This window comes from Oryzias latipes, chromosome 9 (assembly GCF_053564925.1).
Source record: "Oryzias latipes strain Hd-rR chromosome 9, Olatipes_Hd-rR_3.1".
NCBI classification, from domain to species: domain Eukaryota; kingdom Metazoa; phylum Chordata; class Actinopteri; order Beloniformes; family Adrianichthyidae; genus Oryzias; species Oryzias latipes.
In genome coordinates this window covers 1,885,443-1,910,653 of record NC_136245.1, presented here as the reverse complement: position 1 = coordinate 1,910,653, position 25,211 = coordinate 1,885,443, and the positions used below count along the sequence as shown (strand labels likewise).

At 45.7% G+C, this 25,211-nt stretch overlaps 1 protein-coding gene across 1 annotated transcript in view; it reads left to right on the top strand.

Annotated features, from left to right (window-relative positions):
• Positions 1 to 25,211, top strand: part of dnm1b (dynamin 1b) — a 34,022-nt gene continuing 8,811 nt past the window's right edge. The window contains exons 1-18 of the mRNA XM_011479737.4: positions 1 to 323; positions 4,407 to 4,480; positions 5,985 to 6,134; positions 6,300 to 6,503; positions 6,576 to 6,674; positions 6,779 to 6,939; positions 7,064 to 7,206; positions 7,283 to 7,418; positions 7,507 to 7,574; positions 7,841 to 7,979; positions 8,818 to 8,904; positions 9,176 to 9,246; positions 9,432 to 9,483; positions 11,309 to 11,422; positions 13,795 to 13,904; positions 13,994 to 14,105; positions 14,232 to 14,243; positions 14,310 to 14,477. Coding sequence (XP_011478039.1) covers positions 163 to 323; positions 4,407 to 4,480; positions 5,985 to 6,134; positions 6,300 to 6,503; positions 6,576 to 6,674; positions 6,779 to 6,939; positions 7,064 to 7,206; positions 7,283 to 7,418; positions 7,507 to 7,574; positions 7,841 to 7,979; positions 8,818 to 8,904; positions 9,176 to 9,246; positions 9,432 to 9,483; positions 11,309 to 11,422; positions 13,795 to 13,904; positions 13,994 to 14,105; positions 14,232 to 14,243; positions 14,310 to 14,477 — 2,061 coding nt within the window. The 5' untranslated portion in view covers positions 1 to 162. The remainder of the gene's footprint in view (positions 324 to 4,406; positions 4,481 to 5,984; positions 6,135 to 6,299; positions 6,504 to 6,575; positions 6,675 to 6,778; positions 6,940 to 7,063; positions 7,207 to 7,282; positions 7,419 to 7,506; positions 7,575 to 7,840; positions 7,980 to 8,817; positions 8,905 to 9,175; positions 9,247 to 9,431; positions 9,484 to 11,308; positions 11,423 to 13,794; positions 13,905 to 13,993; positions 14,106 to 14,231; positions 14,244 to 14,309; positions 14,478 to 25,211) is intronic.

Here is a 25,211-nt window from a genome sequence, read left to right as displayed (position 1 = left end):
AAGGTCTCCATCAGCACTGTGCGCGCGCGCGGTCCCTCCCTGCAGCCGAGAGGAGGAGAGCTGAAGGTGACCTGTCATCAGCATCTCCATCGATCAGCTGACCGGGTATCGATCCCTGATCAGGCAGTGACCGGCCGGGACAGACGCGCCGCCGCCGCCGCCATGGGGAACCGGGGCATGGAGGAGCTGATCCCGCTCGTGAACCGGCTGCAGGACGCCTTCTCCGCCATCGGCCAGAACGCGAGCCTGGACCTGCCGCAGATCGCGGTGGTGGGCGGGCAGAGCGCGGGAAAGAGCTCGGTTCTGGAGAACTTCGTGGGCAGGTGAATCTCCCTCCGTGTGCGCGTGTCCGTCTGCCGAACCAGCCGCCTGTGCGCTGGTGGTGCGTGACATCAAGTGTTCTCAAACCTACCGGTCTGTCGTGATGCTGGAGCGCACCTGGCGTCAGGTGTGTCTGTGGAACCAGAGTTTTGGGCAGGAATCAAATGGAAATAATCGCTTATATTGGGGGGGGGGGGGGCATGGATGCAGCTCTCTGCTGTGGGGGCCCTCAGTAAAGCAGTGGCGTGGCGCTGAAGGAGGCGCAATGACAGGGATGCCTTCAGAACCTCGGCATGAGCCTGCAGACCGAACTCAGGGCTGAGCTCTTCATCCGTCCTCTTAAGCTCCTCTGAGGTCTTCCCATCAGCCCCTCATGAGCCCAGAGGAGCCCCCAGATTCAGGACTGGGTGCTGCTCATTCATGATGGTAAATCCTGTTTGCAGCTGTGGGGGGGTTGATACCCGCTGCTGCCGGAGCAGAGCGGTTAAGCAGGCAGGAGGACCTTCAGAGATCCGATCACAAGACCTGCTTAACCCTTGTGCTGTCTTGTGGGGTCCAAATGACCCCACCCACAAGACGGTGCCCTGAACAAGCCGATACCGGTCCAGATGACCCAACTCCCAACATTAGGAGTTGGGTCATCTAGACCCACTAGACAGTGCTCTGAACCTTTTTTCTTCAATGATTTGTGATCTTCACTGGTGTCCATGGATTACATGAAATCTTTCCACCTTTATCCACCTTTGTCATGGTAGGGAGAACACCTCAATGGAAGGCAGGTAGCACAAGGGATAAAGATTCAGACAGCAGACACGTCGGTCCTTCTGTCAACACCAACAGCCGTCTCTGAAACTAACCAAGCATCAGACGAAAGGAAGACCCTGGTGGAACTGAGTCACAGCAGCTGGACTTCAAATCTTCCTTTTTTTTGGCGGGTTTTGGCGAGAAGAAGATTTGAAATCCAGTTGCTGTGACTCAACCTGAAGATGAACAAGAACCTTCACCAGCGACTGATTGAGTTCTCGTTCAATGGAACCATTTAGACAGAAAAGGTCCAAAATGTTGCCTCCTCTACCTTTACATTAGGATCCTTCTACCCCTGTCAGCAGGTGCTCTGCTCCTCCTCATCAAACCCCCCTGACCTGACCGCCTGAGGTCTGAAGGGTTCGACTCCTTCCTCAGACCTTCAGGCTTTAGATTAGTGTTGGTAGGAGAACACTTCAGAACCATCAAATGTTCTGTCTCTCGTTCTGGATGTTCTGCTGGAAGACCTCCCACCTGTGACTCGAGCTACAGGCACACCGGGCGTTTGACACGCATTCAAGAACACGCTAAACGTCTGTTCTTGAACATTCCACACACAGGAAGGGACTTCTCCTTCTACAGTTTATTAGCACATGTCCACCACCTACAGCTGGAGAAGACTTGGTGCCAAAAGTCAAAGTGGTGCAAATCTGGTGAATCTTGTTCTTTCACAGCTCTATTCCGATTTTTAGAAAAGACTTAAAGTCATAGAATCTGGCCGCGCAGAAAAATCTTTTAAAATGATTGAAGTCATTCATTTGGCCTCTATGATCAGGTTTCAAACGGTTGGCTCTTCCTTGAATTTTAGGGGGACGCCAAATCCAAGAACCTGATTGGTCGGAGCTTAAGCTGGTTAACTTTAAATCGCGTTCAATGCTGCGCGTTTGGAACACGTAGAGCTAAAGAATGGTCGTAAAAGATTCACGAGTTTTGAATGCAGAAGCTTGAAGCGCACATTTACACACCTTTAGACCTTTCACTGGAAGTAGTCGCTTGAACGCGCATGGCTGAGCCTGGACACAGCTTTAGACTTACCTTTCTACGGGTCGGGTCACGGCCACTGTGTACTTTTTGTGCATATTGCACGGATGAAAATAGAATAGAAATAGAATAGAAATAGAAAAAGTCTTTAATAATCCCTGAGGAAATTTAAAAATGGCCATCTGCTCACACTCATAAAACACATACACATATTAAAAACGATAAAAATAGTAAAAAATAGCAATAGACTAAAAAGATTAATAGATAAAAAGATTAATAATTTAAAAAACAGTGGGTAAGAAAATGAAATAAAATAAATAAATAAAAACAAGATTGATCATACGTGGAAAAAGTGAGAAAAGTTCTGGTCTAAAGGTTGAAAGATGTATGTCTACAGATGTATCAGTATCAATGAACCACGTTAAACCACAGAAGAAGTACGAATAAACCACGCAAGGAACACGTAAACCAACGTAAAAGCCTAATCTGGCCCAAAATTTGTGCGTCGATTATGTAGTTTAATGTGAAATGTGCGCTGTATACACAAAATAAAAGTTATACATGGGTGAAACATGCGAGAAAAGTCATAGGTGGAACGGTCGTGGAAAAAATGAGACTTTATTAAACCTGCTCAGATTCAAAACACCCTGTCCCAGATGCCCAGACCACTACCGAGCCTCCTCCGTGTTTTAAACAGAAGCTTTGTTCATTTCAGTGTCGGTGAACATGAAGCTGAGTTTCATCTGTCTGAAGGTCATCGTTCCAAAATCTTCACATTCTAACCCGTTACTCTGACCTGAGTCATGCAGAAAAGACTCTTAATTTGAAGGACAATGATCACACATTGGAGAAAATACAACGAATGAAAAACAAATCCCAGAGAATAATAGAGCAGCAGTGTTCACTGCTACAGAACAAAGACGAGGAGGTGCAGATTACACCCTCCTGTCTTTGAGGCTGTAGTTTGAGTCCTGCTGGAAGCCCACGCATGATTGGCTGAACACACTGAATCTCAGCCTGAAGAGAGCTTCTCTGTCTGGGTCTCAGCTCTGATTGGTCACGCTTGATCATGTGGAGTTCTGGTCAAAGAGCTGCACCAAAATAACTGGTGTGTGTGTTTGTGTGTGTGCGTGAAAGCTGACTGTAGGGCAAACACACACATCCACTGTCATCATGTCATGACGATGTTCTTCCTCGAGCTGCTGCTCCTCTAAAGTATTCACGTCACTGACAGGGATTTATGTCATGTAATGTAATATAGTATAGTATAATCTAGAATATCATAATAAAGTAATGTAATGTAATATAATATAGTGTAATATCATATAATATAACAATAATATAATAATATATAATAATAATATTATATTGTATTGTATTGTAATGTAATGCAATGCAATGTGATATAGTATAGTATAAAATAATATAATGTATTGTAATATAATGTAATATAGTATAATATAATATAGTATGTTATATAATATATTATACTACATTATATTATATGATTTTAAAATATACTATAACATACATAATTATACTATGTATATTATATAGTATAGTTTAAAATTATATAATATTTTAAACTATACTATAATATAATTATGTATAATATTTATAATGACTTATTAGTATTATATAATATAATATAATGAAATACAATGCAATATACATTATATGATTTGTTTATTATCAGAACAGTTCTGTTAGTAAATTACCAGATACAGTTATCAATAGTGGTCCTTCAAATGATCCCTGAGGTACATCATGACTGAGTGTTTCAATGAGAAAACAGGCTGAAAGCTCCGTGGAGCAGGAAGTCCATGTCCAGTCATGATGTGTCCCAGACAGAACCGAAACACCGTCCACCAGATGTCTGCTGACGGTGACCAGAGTCTGACTGAAACTCCTGACACTTCAGTCGGGTTCAGTCCCACAACTGCTTCCTGAACAACGAGAAAGAGAGAGAGAAAGGTGACCAGACAATCATCTAGAAAACTCCAAATGTGATTATTATTCTTTGTGTTTTGTAGATAATTGTGCCTGAAAGACCCACTCCAATGCCATGTGTGTTTGTGGTGTTTCTGACATGTTCTTGTGCATTTTTCTGAAGATGGAGGACATGGATAAGAATAATTAAAATGGTATTTCTGAGTATTTCTTTATTCGTAGTATTTGAAATGGTAATAACTCAGGAGCAGACAGACCTGACTTTTTTCCAGTGTTCCACCTCGGGGGCTCTGCAGTCGCTGCTGTGAGTCTGATGTGTCTGTAATCATTCGCTTCTCCCTCCCCAACAGAGACTTCCTCCCTCGTGGCTCTGGAATTGTGACTCGGCGCCCCCTGGTGCTCCAGCTTGTCACCTGTCCAACAGGTGAGACTGAACAGACGCTGTTCACCACCGACCACCCCCTTCCTGCAGACAGATGTGATCATGACAGTTGGGGGGAAATCTGACTGTGAGACAGATAATGGGACTTTACCTTTTCTTTTTTGGGGGGGGGGGGTTGCCTTAGGAAGCAGTTTAATTTTGAAAATCATTTGGCCGGTTTCCCCTTCAGCTCCACCTGCTGTGTGAGGCTTTTCTTGGGTGGAGCAGATGGATGCCGCCGCTGCACCCAAGCGGCAGCTCTGCTGGAGCGCTCTGCTCACCTGTGGGCGGAGCTTGGTAAATGGTAAATGGCGTATACTTATATAGCGCTTTCTACCTTCTTACGAAGGCCCAAAGCGCTTTACAGTCACAGTCCCATTCACCCATGCACACACACATTCACACACACATTCACACACTGATGGCGGCTCCGCTGCCAAACACTGGCGCCAACCTCCCACCAGAGGCAAGGTGGGGTTCAGTGTCTTGCCCAAGGACACTTCGGCACATGGGCGTGCAAGGCGGGAATCGAACCTGCAATCTTACGATCATGAGTCGACCGCCCTACCGCTGCACCACGGCCGCCACTTCTTCTGCAGGTGCTGCCTCCAGCCACACCTGAGGAAACCTGGGGGGCATCCCTGGAGCATCAGTGGCCTGTGTAACCCTCTCTGTGTTTTCAGCACCAGGGGAAGAGGATGTCAGGGTTTTAGTCAAAGATTGAGGACATTTTCCCTTTGGGAGTGAAGCAGTGTCTGTTGGAGCTCTGCAGAAGCCGGGCAGAGTTCTTCTGTGCAGATCCGCTCCGCTGTCCTTTTAACTAATCGGCTGCATCTTTTTGATCATCTGCTGAAGCTGGATTCTGCAGCCGGAGCAGGAATCACTGAGAGAACAAGGAGTTGGGTAAACAGAACGGTGGAGACATATTTTCTTTTATCAGTCCCTGATGTTTCCCTCCAGAATTCCTGAAGGCTTTATGGACACAATCTGCAGGAAGAGGATGAGAGTGAAAGATGAACATTTGACCTACAGGGAGTCCCACTTATGCAGAGAAAGGATAAAGCTCCTCAAAGCAGCGTTTGTCTAGAACAGATGTTTTGGTCTCATTATTCGACGAGAAGCCAATTAAATTCTCCCAGGTCTGTGATCTGCAGCCATGAGGAAGTGAAACATGTCCAGTGCAGACGTCCAGAGCAACTAAGGGAAGGTTTTAGTTACAGGCGGGAGCAAAGAGCTGCTGAAAATATGAGATCTGTGAACTCATTTCATCTGAATAATGAACAGTAATGTCCAGTTTGAAGATGACCAGTGATTCAGAAAATTAAACTTCTATTGTTAATGTTACATTTGTTCTTGTGCGAATGAATGCCTGAGGCAGAGTTCTTCAGAGAAACCCTTCTAACGGGGGGTAAATGTCTGTTACCCAACATCCCTGCTGGTTTTTGTGGCATTGCTTGAGTGTGCCAGAAGCCGTGTAGTGATAGGATGCATCTGTGTCTTTGAGCAGAGTATGCAGAGTTCCTGCACTGTAAAGGAAAGAAGTTCACAGACTTTGATGAGGTCCGCCAGGAGATCGAAGCCGAGACGGACCGAATAACCGGACACAACAAAGGAATCAGTCCAGTTCCCATCAACCTGAGGGTGTACTCCCCCAACGGTAAGCCCCCGGTCCCACTCCCAGTCCTGGACCTGGTATGAAACAGGAGGGACAATCTGTCTCCTGCCTGGAGGACGGATTGTCCAGATTCAGTCTGAGTTCAAGCAGAGGATGACATGTTCATGGATGGCCCCTTTGTTATGAGCCTGGTTTTTGCACCCGCAGTGCTGAACCTTACCCTGGTGGACCTTCCGGGGATGACGAAGGTCCCGGTGGGCGATCAGCCCCCCGACATTGAGCAACAGATCAAAGACATGCTCCTGCAGTTTGTTACCAAAGATAACTGCCTCCTGTTGGCCGTTTCACCCGCCAACTCTGACCTCGCCAACTCCGATGCACTGAAGATTGCCAAGGAGGTTGACCCACAAGGTGGGAGTCTCGTCCCACATCTGCCACAGCAACCTGCACACCCCCAGGCTGAACGATGCAAATGTGTTGCAGGTTTGAGGACCATCGGAGTGATCACCAAACTGGATCTGATGGATGAGGGAACCGATGCCAGAGACATCCTGGAGAACAAACTGTTGCCGCTCCGTAGAGGTGAGACATTCGCCCTGACTCTTCAACAGATGACCTCAAAACAGGTGTGCAGTTCTGCTGAGGCGTTTCCAGGTGGAGACACGAACAGACGAGTCTGGTTGCAGGTTACATCGGTGTGGTGAACCGCAGCCAGAAGGACATCGATGGGAAGAAAGACATCACAGCAGCTCTGCAGGCCGAGAGAAAGTTTTTCCTGTCCCATCCCGCATACCGCCACCTGGCTGACCGCATGGGGACTGCCTACCTACAGAAAATCCTAAACCAGGTAAGGCAGTCTTTAATCCTCCTGCTGCCAGCGAAGCAGAGCTGACACTGAAGCCGTGTCCTGGTTGATCATGACGGTCAAACCTCATCAGCAAAGCAACAAAGTCTCTCTGTGCCGTCTTTAGCAACTGACCAACCACATCCGGGACACGCTGCCGGGCCTTCGAAGCAAACTTCAGAGCCAGCTGCTGTCTATTGAGAAAGAGGTGGAGGAGTACAAGAACTTTAGACCGGACGACCCGAGCCGCAAGACCAAGGCTCTTCTGCAGTCAGTACCAAAACGCAGTATTACAAAGTACTACACAGTACTACACACTTCACCCAGTATCTTACACGTGTGTCAGGATGGTGCAACAGTTTGCGGTGGACTTTGAGAAGCGGATCGAAGGCTCTGGAGACCAGGTGGACACGTATGAACTGTCGGGAGGAGCAAAGATCAACCGCATCTTTCATGAACGCTTCCCCTTCGAAATGGTCAAGGTAAACAAGTCGCCTGCTGTCACCATGGAGATCTATCACTGCAAAGCCTGCAGCAAGTGAAGATGCCATGAATGTGCTCCCCTTCCAGCTGGAAAGCGACGAGAAGACTCTCCGCAAAGAGATCAGCTACGCCATCAAAAACATCCACGGAATCAGGTAATTCTGGGGTGTTGTACTGGCTACAGGTGAGTTTGTGTGCCGATGTGTGTACTAGATTAGAGTACAATGTTGGAGGATAAACCCTGTTGTCTAAACTAGAAAATGTCCTACCACAACTGCAAGTGTGGTTTCTGTTTTGTGTTGTCAGGTGAATGTGTTTGTTTCAGGGCTCAGGTTTCTGAAGTGTGTGTGTGTGTGTAGTGTGCTGCTGTTACCGTCTTGTTTGCTGGTGCCTGAGTGTTCTCACCTGGGTTTCTGCGCAGGACCGGCCTGTTCACACCTGACATGGCGTTTGAGACGATTGTGAAACGGCAGATTGGTCAGATCAAAGAGCCGTGTCAGAAGTGTGTGGACATGGTCATCGGCGAGCTTGTCAACACCGTGAGGCAGTGCACACAGAAGGTACTGCAAACCGGATCCTGCAGATTACCGTAGCTACACCGTGACCAGCTCTCAGCCTTATTCCAATGTTTCACTCACCTTCCTGATCACGTTCAGACTAGGGTTGTAACCATTCATGGATTTCTATTCCTACCATCCAACCAGATCCATCTGTCTGAGGCAAATTTGAATCAACTTAAACCATTAGAAAATTGCTTCAAAATGCGATAAATTGATAATAAATATTGGAAAATAACATTTGGATTGAGACATGGTAGTTTATTTTACTATGAAGAATGCAACCAGATCCATCTGTCTGAGGCAAGTTGTTAGACCATTTTAAAATCATCTCAATATGAAATAAATCGATTATATGGATATTGGATTGAGACACTGGAGGTTCATTTGACTAAAAACGACCATGTGCATCAGCAAACACCACACGCATGTAATGTCATCAACCCGGATCAGTCCATCATTCCAGTCCAATGTGTGGACAGACTGTGAATAAAGTCATGTGACCATCCAGTGTCTAGAATGTTCTAAGAATGTTCCCTTTGGATTCTCTGGATGTGGAAAAACAACAGTGGTGAACTTTAGGAAACTAACATGTGAATGGATTTGACATTCATTCTAGTTTACTGGTTGGTTTGGACACAGATTTCATTTAACTTGATGATCTGGAAGAAATCCAAGAATCTGGAAAACTGTTCAGTAGCAGGAATTTCTGTCTGGATGAAGATGATCTGGATGCACTTTAGCTCAGAGGATCAGATCCTTGTTAAAAGACACCCCTACTCCTGACCATCAGCTTTGGGCTTCGGCCTCCTCTTTCTCACCTCCCGCTCTCTGCCTGCAGCTGGCTCAGTATCCGATGCTCAGAGAGGAGATGGAGCGAATCGTCACTCAGCACATCAGAGACAGAGAGAGCCGCACTAAAGACCAGGTTTGTCACATAGGAGTGCCAATACGGATGACATTCATGAAGAAGTAGCCTTTTTGTTTAGATACCTACCCTGACATGACTAAAGTCTGTTGTGAGGAGAGCAGCACCACAACTCCTGTACCTTTGGCACACTTTTCTCCACACGCACTTGTGTTTGGAAAAGAGGAACCCAGAGCACACAGATTTTGGTCGTTTGTGTTCCTTTATGGAAGAGTTTTGTTGATGTGGAAACTGTCTCTCTGTCGTTCTATTTGTCCATCTTTCTGCTCAGGTGTTGCTTTTGATTGACATCGAGCTGGCCTATGTGAACACCAACCACGAGGACTTTATTGGCTTTGCAAAGTAAGACTCTTCAAACAAAGTCCAAATTAACCTGATAAAAAAGCAGGTCCACAGATGTCACCTGTTTCCAGGAAGACTCACCTGCATCCCAGCCACGGAAGCTGTTCAAACACTAACATCTCCTCTGTGTGTGTGTGTGTGTGTGTGTGTGTGTGTGTGTGTGTGTGTGTGCGTGTGCGTGCCAGCGCACAGCAAAAGAGCAGTCAGCTGAGTAAGAAGAAGGCTGCAGGAAACCAGGTGAGTGTTTGGTGGACCTGGGAGGGGCGGGGCTAAAGATGGATGAATGGAAAAGTCATTCATTTGTTGCTCTCTTTTCAACTCACCACCTCTCCTCTCCATCCTTCTTTCTGCCTCCGTTGCTGTGGCAACCAGGACGAAATCATGGTGAGTGAGTGTTCTTGTATGAAAGATTGATTCGTTTCTGCTTACGTTTAGCGTTAGGGTCGGGTTTCTGTTTGGTTGCCAATGACGGTTTGTGTTTGAGTGGATTTAGGTTCACATTTACTGAATGCTTTGGTTTACAAACATCTTAGCTCTCTTAGAAATCCATTTATTTCGGCGTCATGTGAAGTCATGGGACGTAAGCGTGTTCTCTATTACTTATTAGTCGATGCAGCTTGGTCGACCAATAAGTTCGCGACATGGATGTTGCCTTGTTGGAGCCAGACATCGTCAGGAAGCAGTGACGGGTCTGAGTCAGCATTTCCATGGCAACCACTTTCGCCAATCTAGGCCACATCCCAACCACTTGCGAGCAGGCTCAGGAGAATCTGTCAATCAAATGTTTACGTACGTTTGAAGTGAGCCCACATACTTTTATCGAAGCGTCTGAGTGGTCCGTTTATAACTTAAATAACTTGAACTATAAAAAAAATCATGAGAAAAATGAGAACTATTGAGAACAGGATCAAAAAACGGGTATCAGATCCAGAACGGTTCTTCTGAACAATAGAATGACTAACAGCTGTTCATTTCTCTGCAGAAGTCTGTGGGATTTGGCTTCCTGTAGCCACTTCCTGTTTGGAACGCCATGGGGGAGGTGTCACTCAGTCCAGTTCTCTTATGTAGTCATTGAGTTACAGACAGGGCAGTTTAAAGTTATGTGGTCAGTTTAATGGTTTACAGCAGGGGGTCTCAATGTGTGGCCCGGGGGGGCCAATGGCGGGAAGACTTTTTGTGGCCCTCAATAACAGAGAGCCAGAGCAGGTTCCTTTGAGGAAAAACGTTGTGTTGGCGAGGAGAAAAGACGCTTTCAAGCTAAGTGGACAAATGTTTACTTTGTCGTACCTCATGGATAAAGTCATGTGCCTGATTTACAAGCAGGTAAATGCACTGCTCAAAGAAATCAATAGAAATCGTTACTATGTTACAAATCATGAAAACTATGACAAATTTACCGGAGAGGAGCGCAACAATAAGCTCCAACAACTACAGCGAGGCGATGCTGCACAGCAGATGTTTACAGAAATGTCTGAATCCAGTGAAGCTGTGACAGAAGCTGGTAGCTACGTTGTGTCTTTGGAATTAGCCCGGTGTAGCAAACCCTTCAGTGACGGGGGGTTTGTAAAAGAATAAATGCAGAAAGTAGCTGACATTGTTTGTCCAGAGCAAAAGAAAGTCTGTCAAATGATACAAATACTAGACAAGTAGAAGATCTGGACAGCAACCTCTGGAAAACATCTGGTTAACTCTACAAATGACACTTGGTCATTAAAGTTACTAAAAACAACTTTTTCTGTTCATCCATTGTTTTTCACCAAAATTGGCCCCCAGTCTGATGTCGACTTCTTACTTTGGCCCTCCTCTACAAACACTTTGAGGACCCCTGGTTTAAACTGTGAGTTATGCTTTCACTTTAGCTGACGTTCAGCAGAATTAGATGACATTTTCAATCAGAGCTTTTCTAGGTTAAGCTCAGTGTGTGTTTGTGCTTCTGAGAGGATCGATGAAATCTGGATGTGTTTGGGCTTCTTTGGTGATTTGATGAAGACGTGATGTCACAAGTACAGACAGATGACATCATAACCAAGCACATGCTCTTCCCGTGTTGTTGCACACACAGGTGATCCGCAAAGGCTGGCTAACTATCAACAACATTGGCATCATGAAGGGCGGAGCCAAGGAGTACTGGTTTGTCTTGACCGCAGAGACCCTCTCTTGGTACAAAGATGATGAGGTAAGTCCCCATCAAGCTAACTCTTATTTCCTTTGGTCAGGATAAACAGGCAGACCACCCGTGTCGTGTTCTTAAAACTACCATGTAAGGGTCTCCAGGCCAACCACAGTGCTGAATGCAGATGTGACGGATGTAAAGCCAAACGTTCATGGCAGGTCTTTGGCTCTTGTGTCTGTTTTGGCACAAATGTCTTTTGGTTCTTGGTGAAACAGCCAACCTCCAGAAAGACGGACAAGTGTGGATTCATCTACACAAGCATAGAGACGTAAGATGAAGGTCTTAAGCATTTCATGACAGCCTCATGGCTGAGGGGACTCCCCCACGGCACATGCATGGGGAGGGGACAAACAACTCCCACTCTACCACCCCTGTGTGGTCGCAGAACCGCCCCCGTCTCCTCGATCGTGTGGTAGGAGTTCCACATTCCGACGCATTTGCGTTGACATCAATTGCCCCACCCCTTTTATGACTAATCTGACTGAGATGTACACGCACACACTCACGCACACACTCATGCACGTGCGTGCACATCAATAGGTCATGGAGAAACCATTTATCAGCAGTTGATGAGGAAGTTCTCAATGCCAACTCAAAGGGTCTTTGCCGTCAGTCTCTGCAGCCTTGATTACTAAATTACAAATATATTTCTGGCTGAGACTGTGCAGCCATGCTTTTGCATTAGGAGTTTTAACCAGAACAGTAATTGATTCCTAATAATTGATTTGATGTTTATTAATCAGGGGCGGACTTACCATTAGGCAAAGGTTAGCAATTGCCTGGGGCCCCCAACTCTTTAGGGGCCCGGAGCTGAACTCTGTCATGAAAATAAATTACTGCTCTGAAAATAGGATTGATCATGTCAAAGTGTTGGGTCCCCCCCCCCCCCCCCCCCCCCCCGTCCCTCTGCAGCAATGGTATGTTCCAGTCAACCGCCAGTCCAGAGACTCGTAAGTTAACGAGCAGGTTTCCAGGTCAATGGGGCGGTTTTGATCCTGACTTTGGGGGTTTGGGATCGGTTCTGGATTTTTTAGTTCCTGTTTGAAACACGTTTCAACCAGGAATGTGCGATCTGGAGAGAGGCAGGTGACAGCCATGCCTCACCTGCCGTCTTCCTCACCTGCCGTCATGAGATAACCTGTTCCATAAATGCCATATATACATTTGATTCTCATAATTTAAATCATTTTTATCCTCACAATCGCTTTATTTTTTGCGTTTTTCATGTTTAATTTCAGCGCAGGGCTGCGAGCTCTGCAGCAGAGAGATGACGCAATCCTGAGTGAAGTCGGGTTGATTGTTCCTTTAGTTTATTCAGCGTGTGCTAATACTGTAAAGCTTATTATTATTTATTATTATCGTTTTTATTCCTTGTCCTGCCTTTCTATATAATAGGTCACTTCAGATCTGACGTGAAGCTGAGAAGACAGGATAAGGCAGAAAAATAACTGGGCTTTTTGTGATATTATTACAAACAAAAGATCATTTGATTTATAGATACGTTTTGATGTGTGCGCCGTATACGTGATCTAAAAGTTATACATCGGTGGTTCATGCGTGAAAAGTCTGTTAGAAAACAATGGAACGGCCGTGGAAAGACACACATTTGCTTCTGTATCTCACAAAAATCCCACAAAACTGCGTAAGATTTACGTAATAATTGTGTATAAACTATGTAAAATACACATAAAGTGCGCATTTCTATACTCACCAAAACCTTTGAACAGCTCAAACCTGAATTCCCGTAAAGACCCGTCGGCCGAAACCCTTGATGGACATCTGAGCACATCGACGTGACGAAGGCAAGAAAGACTTCGTTTATCACGCACCGATCACCAAAGACCGAAATGTCACGCGTGGAAAATGCAGAACATGTATGTAGCGGCTGTGTGGCCTTCAGGTTCATTCTAGAAGAGAGACTGCAGGTGGAAACCAGAACAACAGTGAGGAAAAGCTCAGCTCTGCAGCTTCTCGTGAAGAAGCAAAGACAATACAAAGGCTCAAAAAACATTAACTTCTGTAAATCCTTTGGATTAGTGACATAAATTTACTCTCGCATTTCAATTTTTTTTTACCTTTTTTACTGTTTTTATTTTCTTCTTTTATTTATTTTTTATTTTAAGTTACTTATTATTTCCTGCTGTGATTGCTGTATTTGGTTATTATTGAACACCAGTTTGTTTCATCATTTTGTTCTTAATAGTTAAGATTTGAATAACGTTAAAACTGTTTAATTCTGTACTTAGAACTGTGTTGTATTCTTATAATGTATAGTTCTTAATGTTGCATTTTTTGTGTTATATTCTGCAAATGTTCAATAAAAATAAAGCCATAAAGTAGAGTCTGCATTCTGATGCTTGTTGCTCTTCATGCAGGAGAAAGAGAAGAAGTACATGCTCCCTGTGGACAATCTGAAACTGAAGGACATCGAGAAGAGCTTCATGTCCAGCAAACACATCTTTGCACTGTTCAGTACTGAACACCGGTGTGTGCTGCTGTTCTCTGAAAAGCCTGTGTTGTTGTTGTTGTTGTTGTTTACGACCTGTGCAGAGCTTTCCTGTTGTGTTGTCACAGAAATGTTTACAAGGACTACCGTCAGCTGGAGTTGGCCAGCGAGTCTCAGGAAGAGGTGGACAGCTGGAAGGCGTCTTTCCTGCGTGCCGGCGTGTACCCTGAACGCAGCGTGGTACTCCTGAAAGCTGCGGATGCGGCGCCACCACACTTACCGAGCGCCGCCATTCCTTCCAGCACGTTGTTATTTACAGATGACTGTTTGCACTAATCTCTCCTTTTCCCATGGAACAACCTGCAGGACAAGGAGAAGGTGAGAGTCACTCCAGAGAGTGCCGCGCATGTGTGTGTGTGTGTTTAAAGGCGTGTGTGTCTGCAGGCGGAGGCAGAGGACTCGAACTCTGACAGCCAGATCCACAGTCTGGATCCTCAGCTGGAGCGACAGGTGGAGATCGTCAGGAATCTGGTGGACTCGTACCTGTCCATCATCCACCGCACAGTCAGGGACCTGATCCCCAAAACCATCATGCACCTGATGGTCAACAACGTACGACACACACACGCACGAACGCACGCACACAGAGACACGCACAACATGTAAGTAGCCGGGCGCACTCTGGCTGCAGAGTGTGTGCAGCCATGACCAAACTCTTCTGCGTTGTGTGACTGATGAGTCTCACACAGGGATTACCATCCAACATGAGGGAGTTCACTGTGTGAAAACACAAACACAACACAATACAGTCACTCCTGGTCTCACTTCTACGCACACTCCACTCAGCAGAGACGCAGGTGTGTATGACAACATGACATTCAGTTACGGCGTGATGGTAGAATCTATAGTTTTTAGCACATCTCCCCTCACACTCACACAATCGCAAAACATGATTACAAATGGCAAACATGTACATTACAATATACCCAAAGCAAATAAAATAGAAATAATGTAAAGCGGTAAAATATTTCTGATCTGTGTGAAAACACAAATACAACACAATGCAGTTATTTCTTTTCCCACTTCCACACAGGCCGATAAACCCACCACAGGTACGTGTGACGTCACGGCGGTGTCTCAGTGCACTAGATAGCCAGTTCTCCATTGTGTAGCGCTGAACGGAGCAGCTACAATTCCCAAATTCAGTGCCATAGAAATTTCCCAGTGTGCATCGCTGCTCACTAGATTGACAAACAAATAGACCAGGGGTGTCAAACATACGGCCCGCGGGCCGTATCTGGCCTGCCATGTGGTTTGGTCTGGCCCACACATCAAGAGTAAAAATCACAAGAATGTTTAAAAAAGAAAGCAAGTTTCTAGTCCTTTCCTGTGGCGAGTTATGATTTTTTAAAGAAATAACCGAAATGCGCAATTCCGCCACTAGGGGGAGCAAAGGAAAAGCTTAACAGGTGAAACAACATAACTCTGCATGTGCCAAAAACGAAACCTAACTGTAATGTCTGTTCTTGTCTTACAGACATAAAATAGACTGCAGGACACTCTGTAGGTTCAACTCTTGAGACTTTTATTCCTCCGTTGCTCTCTAACATACATTCCAGTTCCAGACATTCCTCAACCACTTCCTCGTGTTCTTTCCACCTCAGTCCCTTCATGCTTAACTTACCAGTGCCCTCTACTGGTCACTTCTAACATTACATCTCCCCCTTCAAGTAACGTTTTAGAAAACTCTCAATGGAACTTATGACATCTTTGTGTAAACAGTTATTTTAATAATACTCAATTGCCTTATAAAAATTCTAGGCTTCATACTCTTACATGAAATTAAACATTCTTTCTTACTCTAGGCTTCAACTTATTACCTAAAATTAACATACTTCCTTTAACTTCTTACCCTCCTTTTCTTTCAGAAACAGCTAAAGCAAAAATGGCTGAACAAATTGAAACAGCTGCTGAAATGCATAAATGAAGGGAGCATACATTCTCAGAGATTACTAATCTTCTCTACTAAAGTCCTAAATCACCAATCTAGTCTGACTGGGGCTTTGCTCACTGTGCCTGAGCGAGTGACGGTACCCGTCCCGGGGGAAATTGGAAGAGTTTGCTGCTTTTCCCCTTCCTGCGTGTCTTCTAGAGTGTGCTGGTTGGTGGACTCACTGACAGGTTTAGGTGGTGGTGGTGGTATGAACTGCAGGTGTCGTCTGTTTCTTCTGTAGCGCTCTCCTTGATCTGTTTCCACGACGTAGGATCTTGGAGTGGAGCTAGAACTGTGAACCACGGCAGACGTTGTCCATCCTTTCTGTCCGTCCAGTTTGGTGAGCACTGAGTCTCCCGGCTGCAGTGGATGTAAAAGTCTTACTCCATTTCTGCCATTGTAGTAGTAAGCTTGCTTTTGCTTGGCAGCTGCATCTGCCTGTCGGATCTTCTCCTCTGTAGGCCATCCCGGTTTCAGGTTGTCATGCAAGGTGGGTAGCGTAGTTCTTATTTTCCAGCCCATCAGCAGTTCTGCTGGACTGACACCTGTGGAGGAGGAAGGTGTGGCTCTGTACGACATTAAGGCCAGAAGTGGATCATCCTGTTTCAAAATGCTTTTAGCTGTCTGAACTGCCCGCTCAGCCTGACCATTACTCTGTGGGTAATGTGGGCTTGATGTGACATGAACAAAGTCATATTCCTGACTAAACTCTCTCATTTCTGCGGAAACTAGCTGGGGTCCGTTATCACTCATCAGCACCTCCGGGATGCCGAAACGTGCAAATGTGGCTTTCAGCTTAGCTACAACCTGACAGCTGGTAGTTGTGGGCAGGTCCAGTATTTCAAGATATCTGGAGTAATAGTCAGATACCACTAAATAGTGTTTCTTCCTAAACTCTAACAAATCTATGGCAACCTTTTGCCACGGCCTTGATGGGAGCTCACTAGGCATCAATGGCTCCTTTCTCTGCGAACCTCTGTTTTCCTTACAGAATGCACACTGTTGCACAGTTGTCCCGATCTCCTCCGATATTCTGGGCCACCACACCGACTAATTAGCTCTTTCTCTGCATTTAACCAGCCCTTGATGTCCATCATGTATTCTCCTCAATATAATCTCTCTCATTTCTGTGGGAACAACAATGCGCCTGCCTCTGATGACTAAGCCATCAACCTCTGACATGATAAAATTCCCTGATCGACTCTGGTACCATGTCAACATACTCAGGCCACCCATTTCTGATGAATCCTATGACTGCCTGTAGCAGACTGTCATTTTCTGTGTGTTGTCTTAACTCTGTCATCCTGTACGTTGTGGCTGGGATCTGACTCATTACCACCTCAATATGTGTTGCCACATCCTCATGACTGGTCTCTTCGCCATAACGCTGTTCAGGGCCCCTAGAGAGTGCGTCTGCTACCGCTAAGGTCTTGCCTGGGGCATACTCTGCTATGGCATTAAAACGCATAAATCTCATCAGTAACCTCTGGCACCTAACTGGTACACTGTCCAGGTCTTTGTTGTTCATCAGAGGTACTAGTAGTTTATGATCTGTAACCAACCTAAAAGAGTCCAGTCCATACAAGTACTTGTCAAAGTGTTCGCACGCCCATACGCTAGCCAAACACTCCTTTTCGATCTGTGCGTATCTTCTTTCTGCATCGCTGAGGCGTCTGGAACAGTTGGCTACTGGTTTCCAGTGATCCCCATGTTGCTGAAGGAGGACGCCCCCTAGCCCATAGCTGCTAGCATCTGCTGACACAAGGGTGGGTTTGCTGGCATCGTAGAAGGTGAGTATTGGAGAGGTAGTCAGCGCTGTCTTCACCTTTCGGAACGCCTCACACTGTGCAGGTCCCCATGTCCACCCCACTTGTCCTTTCAGTAGCTCATACAATGGGTGAGCCACGGTTGACAGTTCTGGGGCCTCATTTATAAAACTTTGCGTAGGATTTGCGTCAGAAGTGGCGTACGGATGAAACATAGGACGTGCGTACGCACAGAAATATTCGGATTTATTAAACCGTGTGCACGCACATCCTACGCATCTTTCCCTTTATAAATCACAACCGATTCTAAATGCAGCGCAGCTTTAGCGGCTACATGACACGCCCATAGTTGCCCATAAATAGTCCGTGAAACGCCCACAAATTAATATTCATGGCTTGCGAAATCATGGAAAACACAGAGAGGAAATCAAAAAAACGTAACTTCACTCAATGTGAAGTAGAAGTTATCGTTGGCGAGGTGGAAAAGAGGATAAAACGTTGTTTGGAGGACACAGTGTGGGCATTACTAATGCCAAAAAGGCACGTGAGTGGCAAACGGTGGCAGACGCCGTAAATGCTGCAGCCTCACAACCTCGGACCGTGGCCGAAATAAAAAAGAAATAAAAGAAATGATCGGACATCAAAGTCGAGGCAAAAAAACGTCTAGCGCTGCATCGGCAGAGTATGTCCGCCACGTGGGGGGGTGGGGTGGGGGGGGGACCGGAGCTGACCCCTCTTGATGAGAAACTGGCCGCTATTATTGGGAATCCCTATTAAGTCCCCCTTATCGGCGTCCTCCTCCGCCTCAGTCACCTGACTGAGACGGAGGAGGACGCCGACGCGCCAGGGTCAGGCTGACACAGGTAAGAGAAATAATTAAAATGAATGCAGTCAAGTCACATGTATGCAGGCTACACAATTACAGATTATTAATATAGAACAATTTTATTTTAGTTGCTGGGTGTTCCAGCGGGGCCAGTGGTTACGATGCTGCAGCTGAGCAGCCGTCTGGACCCAGCGTCTCCACGGCACGCGGCTCTCAACCCTCCAGCAGTGGACGTGTCCTCACCGATGCAGTCCTTGAAATGCAGAGGGAAGTCAGTAGTTCAATCAGAGAGGTGGCCAAGGAGTTGGGCGAAATCAAGATCGCCCTGACTGAAATAAACTGCACGATGAGGGAATTCTTAAATAAATAATATTTCCACACCTCTTTTTCTTTACAAGCGACGCATCACTTCCAAACGCTGGCGCACAGCAGCAGCAAATGGCTCAAATGCGTGGGGATGGGGTTCAGGGTCGGGGCCAACACAGCAATCAGCGCCAGGGGGTAGAGGCACGTTTTTAAGCTGTGCCACATTGTGTAGCACAGCACATGCCAGCACGATTTGGCACACACTGTCACTTTCACGTGTTTCTTCCATCTGCCGACGGTGTCGCCGTTTCTCATTTCACCCGTTTTTGTGCGTACGCCTGGGTCAGAGCTTGCGTGGAGGACCGCACATTTTCCCGTCAAGTTTGCTTTTTATAAATCTCAACTATTGCGTAGAGAGTGGCGTACGCCTTCTTTTGTGCGTACGCAACGTTTATAAATGAGGCCCCTGGTACGAACTTGGCTAAATAATTAACCATCCCCAAGAACCTTTTAAGTTCTGTTACATTTTGCGGCTGTGGAAAATTCTCTATACCTGTCACTTTTTGTGGGTCAGCTCTGACGCCAGCTTCATCAATTATGTGGCCTAGAAAACGAACTTCTCTTTGCTTGAACTTGCACTTTGCTCTGTTCAGCTTGAGGCCTGCTGCTTCTATGACTTTCAAAACCTTGGCCAGTCGTTGGTCGTGCTGCTCCTCCGTCTCGGCATGGATCAAAACATCATCCATAAAGATCTCTACACCTTCCAAGTTGGCAAGAGTCTCTGTCATTTTCCTTTGAAAAATTTCTGGGGCGCTTGTTATGCCGAATGGAAGACGGCGGTAGGCGTATCTCCCAAATGGAGTAATGAAGGTTGTCAATATCTTACTCTCTTCATGCAGGGGAATCTGGTAAAATCCGCTTGCTGCATCCAGTGATGTGAACACTTTTGATCCTGTGAGTTTTGGCAGAATTTCCTCCACGGTGGGCATGATGTACTTCTCCCTCTTCACCGCTTTATTCAGTTTCCGGAGATCTGCACAAATTCGAACCTCCTTTTTATTGGGTTTGAGAACTGGCACCATCGCAGCACACCATTCTGTTGGCTGTGTGACTTTTTCAATTATGCCTTCTGTCTCCATGCGCTGAAGTTCCTTTTTCACCAGTGGCACCAGCGGCAGAGGTATCCGTCTGGCTGCATGCACCGCATATGGTTGGGCGTCTTCACGCAGGGCTATTTTTACTGGTTCAGTTTTAAGCAGTCCTCCAGCTCCAAACACGTCTGAGACCTCCTCGAGCCTCTTCACTAAGCCCAATTTTACAGCTTCACTGTGACCCAACAAGCAGCTTGTTCCTTGTATCACGTACACATTAAATGCATAGTTTTTTCTTTTGTAGCTGGTTTCGCCTAGAAACTTCCCCATGCATTTGATTTCACCTCCAGGGCTTACAAATTGTGTATCTGGAGCCAACAGTTCAGTTGTAGGGCTCATCTTTTTGAAAGTCTCCTGATCAATAACCGTAGCATCCGCTCCCGTGTCAATTTTAAAGTTCACCTTCACATTTTTTATGGGTAAAGTTACAGTCCATGCACAATCTTTATCTTCCCCGTTTACGGCTCCCAGGAAATATGCCTGCTCTGGAAGGTCATTTGTGACCTCTCTCACTGCTTTCGAATGACATTTACGTTCCCAATGTCCATGCTTTTGACACTTGTTGCATTTACTTTTCAGTGCAGGGCAAAGCCTTTGATCTGAATGGCGTGGTTTTCCGCACCTCCCACACTCCTCCTTCGTGTGAGTGCTGTGACTGTTAGGTTCATGCCGCTGCATTTTTCTTCTATGCTGTCCCTCAGACTTTCTGACAGCTGTGACTTTAGCCAGCTGAGATTCTGGTCGGTTAGCTTGAAGATTCACTTGTCGCATTATCTCTTCCGCCTGACGTACGCGCTCGATTACGTAAGTCAACGTCAGATCCGCTTTAATCTGGAACTGGCGGGAAAGTTCTTTGTCTGATATCCCAACGACCAGACGGTCCCGAATATGCTCGTCTCTTTTGTCACCAAACTCACAGTGCTCAGCGAGTTCATACAATGTCCTAATGTACATTTCGGCCGTTTCTCCCTGTTTTTGATTCCGTTGGTAGAAACACGCTCGCTCGTGGATAATATTGCGTCTCGGAATGAAATATTGGTCAAACTTTTGTAATACGATTTCAAAGTTCTTCTTATGAGCCTACTCATCGAATTCAAACGAAGCGAATATCTTTTCAGCTTCACTGCCCATCCCGTAGATCAGCGAACTCACTTGAATCTCGCCGTCATCTTTATTCAGCTTGGTCGCCAGCCGGTAGCGGCAGAAACGCTGTCTCCACTCCGGCCATTCTGCTGGGCTGTCGAATTTGAACTCACTTGGCGGGTTGAACTTTGCCATGACTTCTGTCCCGATGCAGGAGCACTTCTGACACCATGTAATGTCTGTTCTTGTCTTACAGACATAAAATAGACTGCAGGACACTCTGTAGGTTCAACTCTTGAGACTTTTATTCCTCCGTTGCTCTCTAACATACATTCCAGTTCCAGACATTCATCAACCACTTCCTCGTGTTCTTTCCACCTCAGTCCCTTCATGCTTAACTTACCAGTGCCCTCTACTGGTCACTTCTAACATTACACTAACAGTTCTGTGTCTGGGTAGGCAGTAGTTTGGTTCCCTGTGACCCTGACCACTGAAGGATGATCAGTAGTGACACCCTATTCAATTCAATTCAATTCAATTTTATTTGTATAGCCCAAAATCACAACAGCAGTCACGGTTTCCTGTGACGTCATTTCCGGGTGAGCTATTCCCAGTGCTAGTCGTGTGTGACTGCTGTCCTCTTGTTTGGCATTAGCCTTACTACTATTGCTTACTCTAAGGGTTATCTGGGTTAATATTCACATCTAGTACCTTTTATTAGCGAATTCACCACTGTTAAACCGCTTGCTGTTCACTTTCTCATTTTGCTAAATAGACCACTTCTCTTTACCTAAACACCGCTAGCCTTAGCTTAAAACCTAGCATGGCCACCACTCCTTCCGCCTCTCCTCCTCTCTCCTGCCCCATGTGCCATATGTTTAGTGATGATCCTGCCTCCTTTAGTGAAAATAGCGGTAGGTGTGTTAAGTGTAGTCTTGTGTTAGACTTGGAGGCCAGGCTGGAGCAGTTAGAAGCGCGGCTCCGCACAGTGGAAGCTAAGCCGGCTAGCCAGGTCGTTACTCGTAGCGCGGGCCGCGCTACCAGGGCTAACTTAGCTAGCACCCCAGCGCCCTCCCAACAGCCGGGAGACAGTCAAGGGTTTGTACCGGTTGGGAGGAAACATAGTGCTAAACGCAAAAACTTAGAGCACCCGAGACTCCACGTTAGTAATAGGTTCTCCCCCCTCAGCGACACACCCGCTGAACACTCAACTCTGGTTATAGGCTCTTCTGAAGTTAGAAACGTGGAGCTCCCAGCGGCTACAGTCAGGTGTTATCCGGGGGCCAGAGTTGGTGACATCGAGGGGAACCTTAGGATGTTAGCTCAGAATAAGTCCAGGTTCCGTCGAGTCGTGATTCACGCAGGCGGTAATGATGCCCGACGGAGACAGTCAGAGGTGGTTAAGTTAAACGTAACTTCGGTGTGTAAACTGGCTAAGACGATGTCCGACACTTTAATTTTCTCTGGTCCCCTGCCGAACTTAGTCAGTGATGAAATGTACAGCCGCTTTTCATCATTTAACCGCTGGCTTTCTAGATGGTGCCCAGAAAACGGCGTTGGTTTTGTGGATAACTGGAGCGCGTTTTGGGGGAAGCCCGGTCTCATGCGGAGAGACGGCGTCCATCCCACCCGGGACGGTGCCGCTCTTCTTTCTAGAAACATTTCTGCTAGCCTTAGTCTGTTAACCTGACAATCCAGAGACGAGACCCGGGCGCAGAGCAGCAGTGTAAGACGCTCCTCTGAGCCTCCCTTAAGGTTAGTGCCGATGCAAAACCCATGCAGGGAAAGTCAAGCAGGTCCTAGCTTTAGCTTATGTGCTGAAAGACAAATGAAAGGAGCGCGTCTTAGAAACCTTAAAGTGACAGACAGCAGTTCTCACAAGCAGAATTATGATGTCATTAAATGCGGTTTATTAAACATTCGATCCATTTCCTCCAAGTCCCTCTTAGTCAATGAGTTAATCATTGATAACAACCTCAGTCTTTTAGCCTTAACAGAAACTTGGCTCCATCAGGATGACTATGTTAGATTGAATGAAGCAACCCCCCCCACTTATGCTAACTATCAGAAATCCAGGATTTCAGGGAAAGGAGGTGCTTTGGCAGTAATATCACAGTCTAGCTTACTTCTCAGCCCTAAAGTTAAAAATGCTTATAATTCATTTGAAAACATCATATTGTCTTTAAATCACCCAAACAGGAAAACTCCAAAACCTGTTTTACTCATAATTATTTATCGCCCCCCCGGCCCATATTCAGAATTTTTAACTGAGTTTTCCGACTTCCTATCGACTATTGTCTTAGATTCTGATCAAACTATAATATTAGGGGATTTTAATATTCATGTTGATGACCCCAGTGACTGTCTAGGAAAGGCTTTTGCAGCTTTATTAGATGATGTTGGTTTCACCCAAAGTGTGAATGAACCCACTCACTGTCATAAGCACACCCTGGATCTTGTTCTAACCCATGGTATAGAGATCAGCCAGCTGAGTGTCCTTCCTCTTAACCCCATCATTTCGGATCACTTTATGATTACCTTCCAGTTTACACTGGAACATCCTTCTGTCCCAGTGAATAAGAAACAGCTTAGAAGAACCTTAACCGACCGTTCTGTGTCTGAGTTTAAACACACAGTTCAGCCAGTACTTAGTGATATTCTGAGAAAATACTCTGAGACCAGCTCCCATATTATCAGTCCAAGTATAAATGACCACTTTGTTAATGATGCCTTACAAGCCCTCAGGAGTACACTCGATGTTGTTGCCCCCTTGAAACCTAAGTTCGTCAGACAAAACCGAGTAGCACCGTGGTTTAACGCTGAAACTCGTTCTCTTAAACAAGAAACCCGTAAGTTGGAAAGAGAATGGCGCCGCTCCGGTTCAGAGCAGTCTCTGGAAATCTGGAAACATAGCCTATTAAATTATAAAAAAGCTCTGCGTAGAGCTAGAAGCCAGTACTATTCAACCTTAATATCAGAGAATGGAAACAATCCAAGATTTCTTTTTAGCACTATAGCTAAATTAACTCGCAGTCAGAGCTCAGTAGAACCACATGTTCCTGTTTCTCTCAGCTCTGATGATTTTCTTACATTTTTCGACAGTAAAATCTCAAATATTAGACATAAGTTAAATCAAGTTATTCCTACTATCAGCCCAGAACAGGCTGAAGCGGTAGAAATGGAGCCATCCATAGAAACCTCTGTAACATTGGACTGCTTCACTGCTGTGGATCAAGTGGAAATAGCATCAATTATTACGTCCTCCAAATCCTCAACGTGTCTGTTAGACCCAATTCCCACCAGACTTTTTAAAGAAACTTTTCCCCCTAATTAATGATCCCATATTAACAATGATAAATGCCTCTCTGGAAACGGGTTACGTGCCACAGTCTTTTAAATATGCAGTTGTTAAACCTCTTCTGAAAAAGCCCAGTTTGGATCCTAGCATCTTGGCCAACTATAGACCGATATCAAACCTGCCCTTTATTTCTAAAATCCTAGAAAGAGTTGTAGTTAAGCAGCTTTACTGCCACCTACAGGACAACAGCCACTTTGAAGACTTTCAGTCGGGGTTTAGACCCCACCACAGTACGGAAACTGCACTAGTTAGAGTCTCTAATGACTTGTTATTGGCCTCAGAAAAGGGACTACTTTCTATTCTGGTCCTGTTGGACCTCAGTGCAGCCTTTGACACTATCGACCACGGTATTTTACTCCATAGATTAGAGCAGGACATAGGGATCAGAGGATCTGCTCTCCAGTGGTTTAAATCCTATCTGTCCGATAGGTATCAGTTCGTTAATATAAATGGCCATTCCTCTCAGTGCACTCGAGTCAACTATGGAGTCCCACAGGGCTCAGTCTTGGGACCGATCCTGTTTACGCTTTATATGTTACCCCTAGGAAACATAATCAGGAAACACAGCATTAATTTTCATTGTTATGCTGACGATACGCAGTTGTATTTATCCATGAAGCCTGACCAGAATGACCAGATAGAGAAACTGAACGCCTGCATCAGTGACATCAAGACCTGGATGACAATTAATTACCTCCTCTTGAACCCAGAAAAAACTGAGGTCATTATACTTGGTCCTAAAAACCTCAAAGATACTCTGTCTGCTCAGATAGTCTCCATGGATGGCATAAGTATAGCCCCCAATTCCACAGTTAGAAACCTTGGGGTTTTACTTGACCAGGACTTATCATTTAAGGCTCACA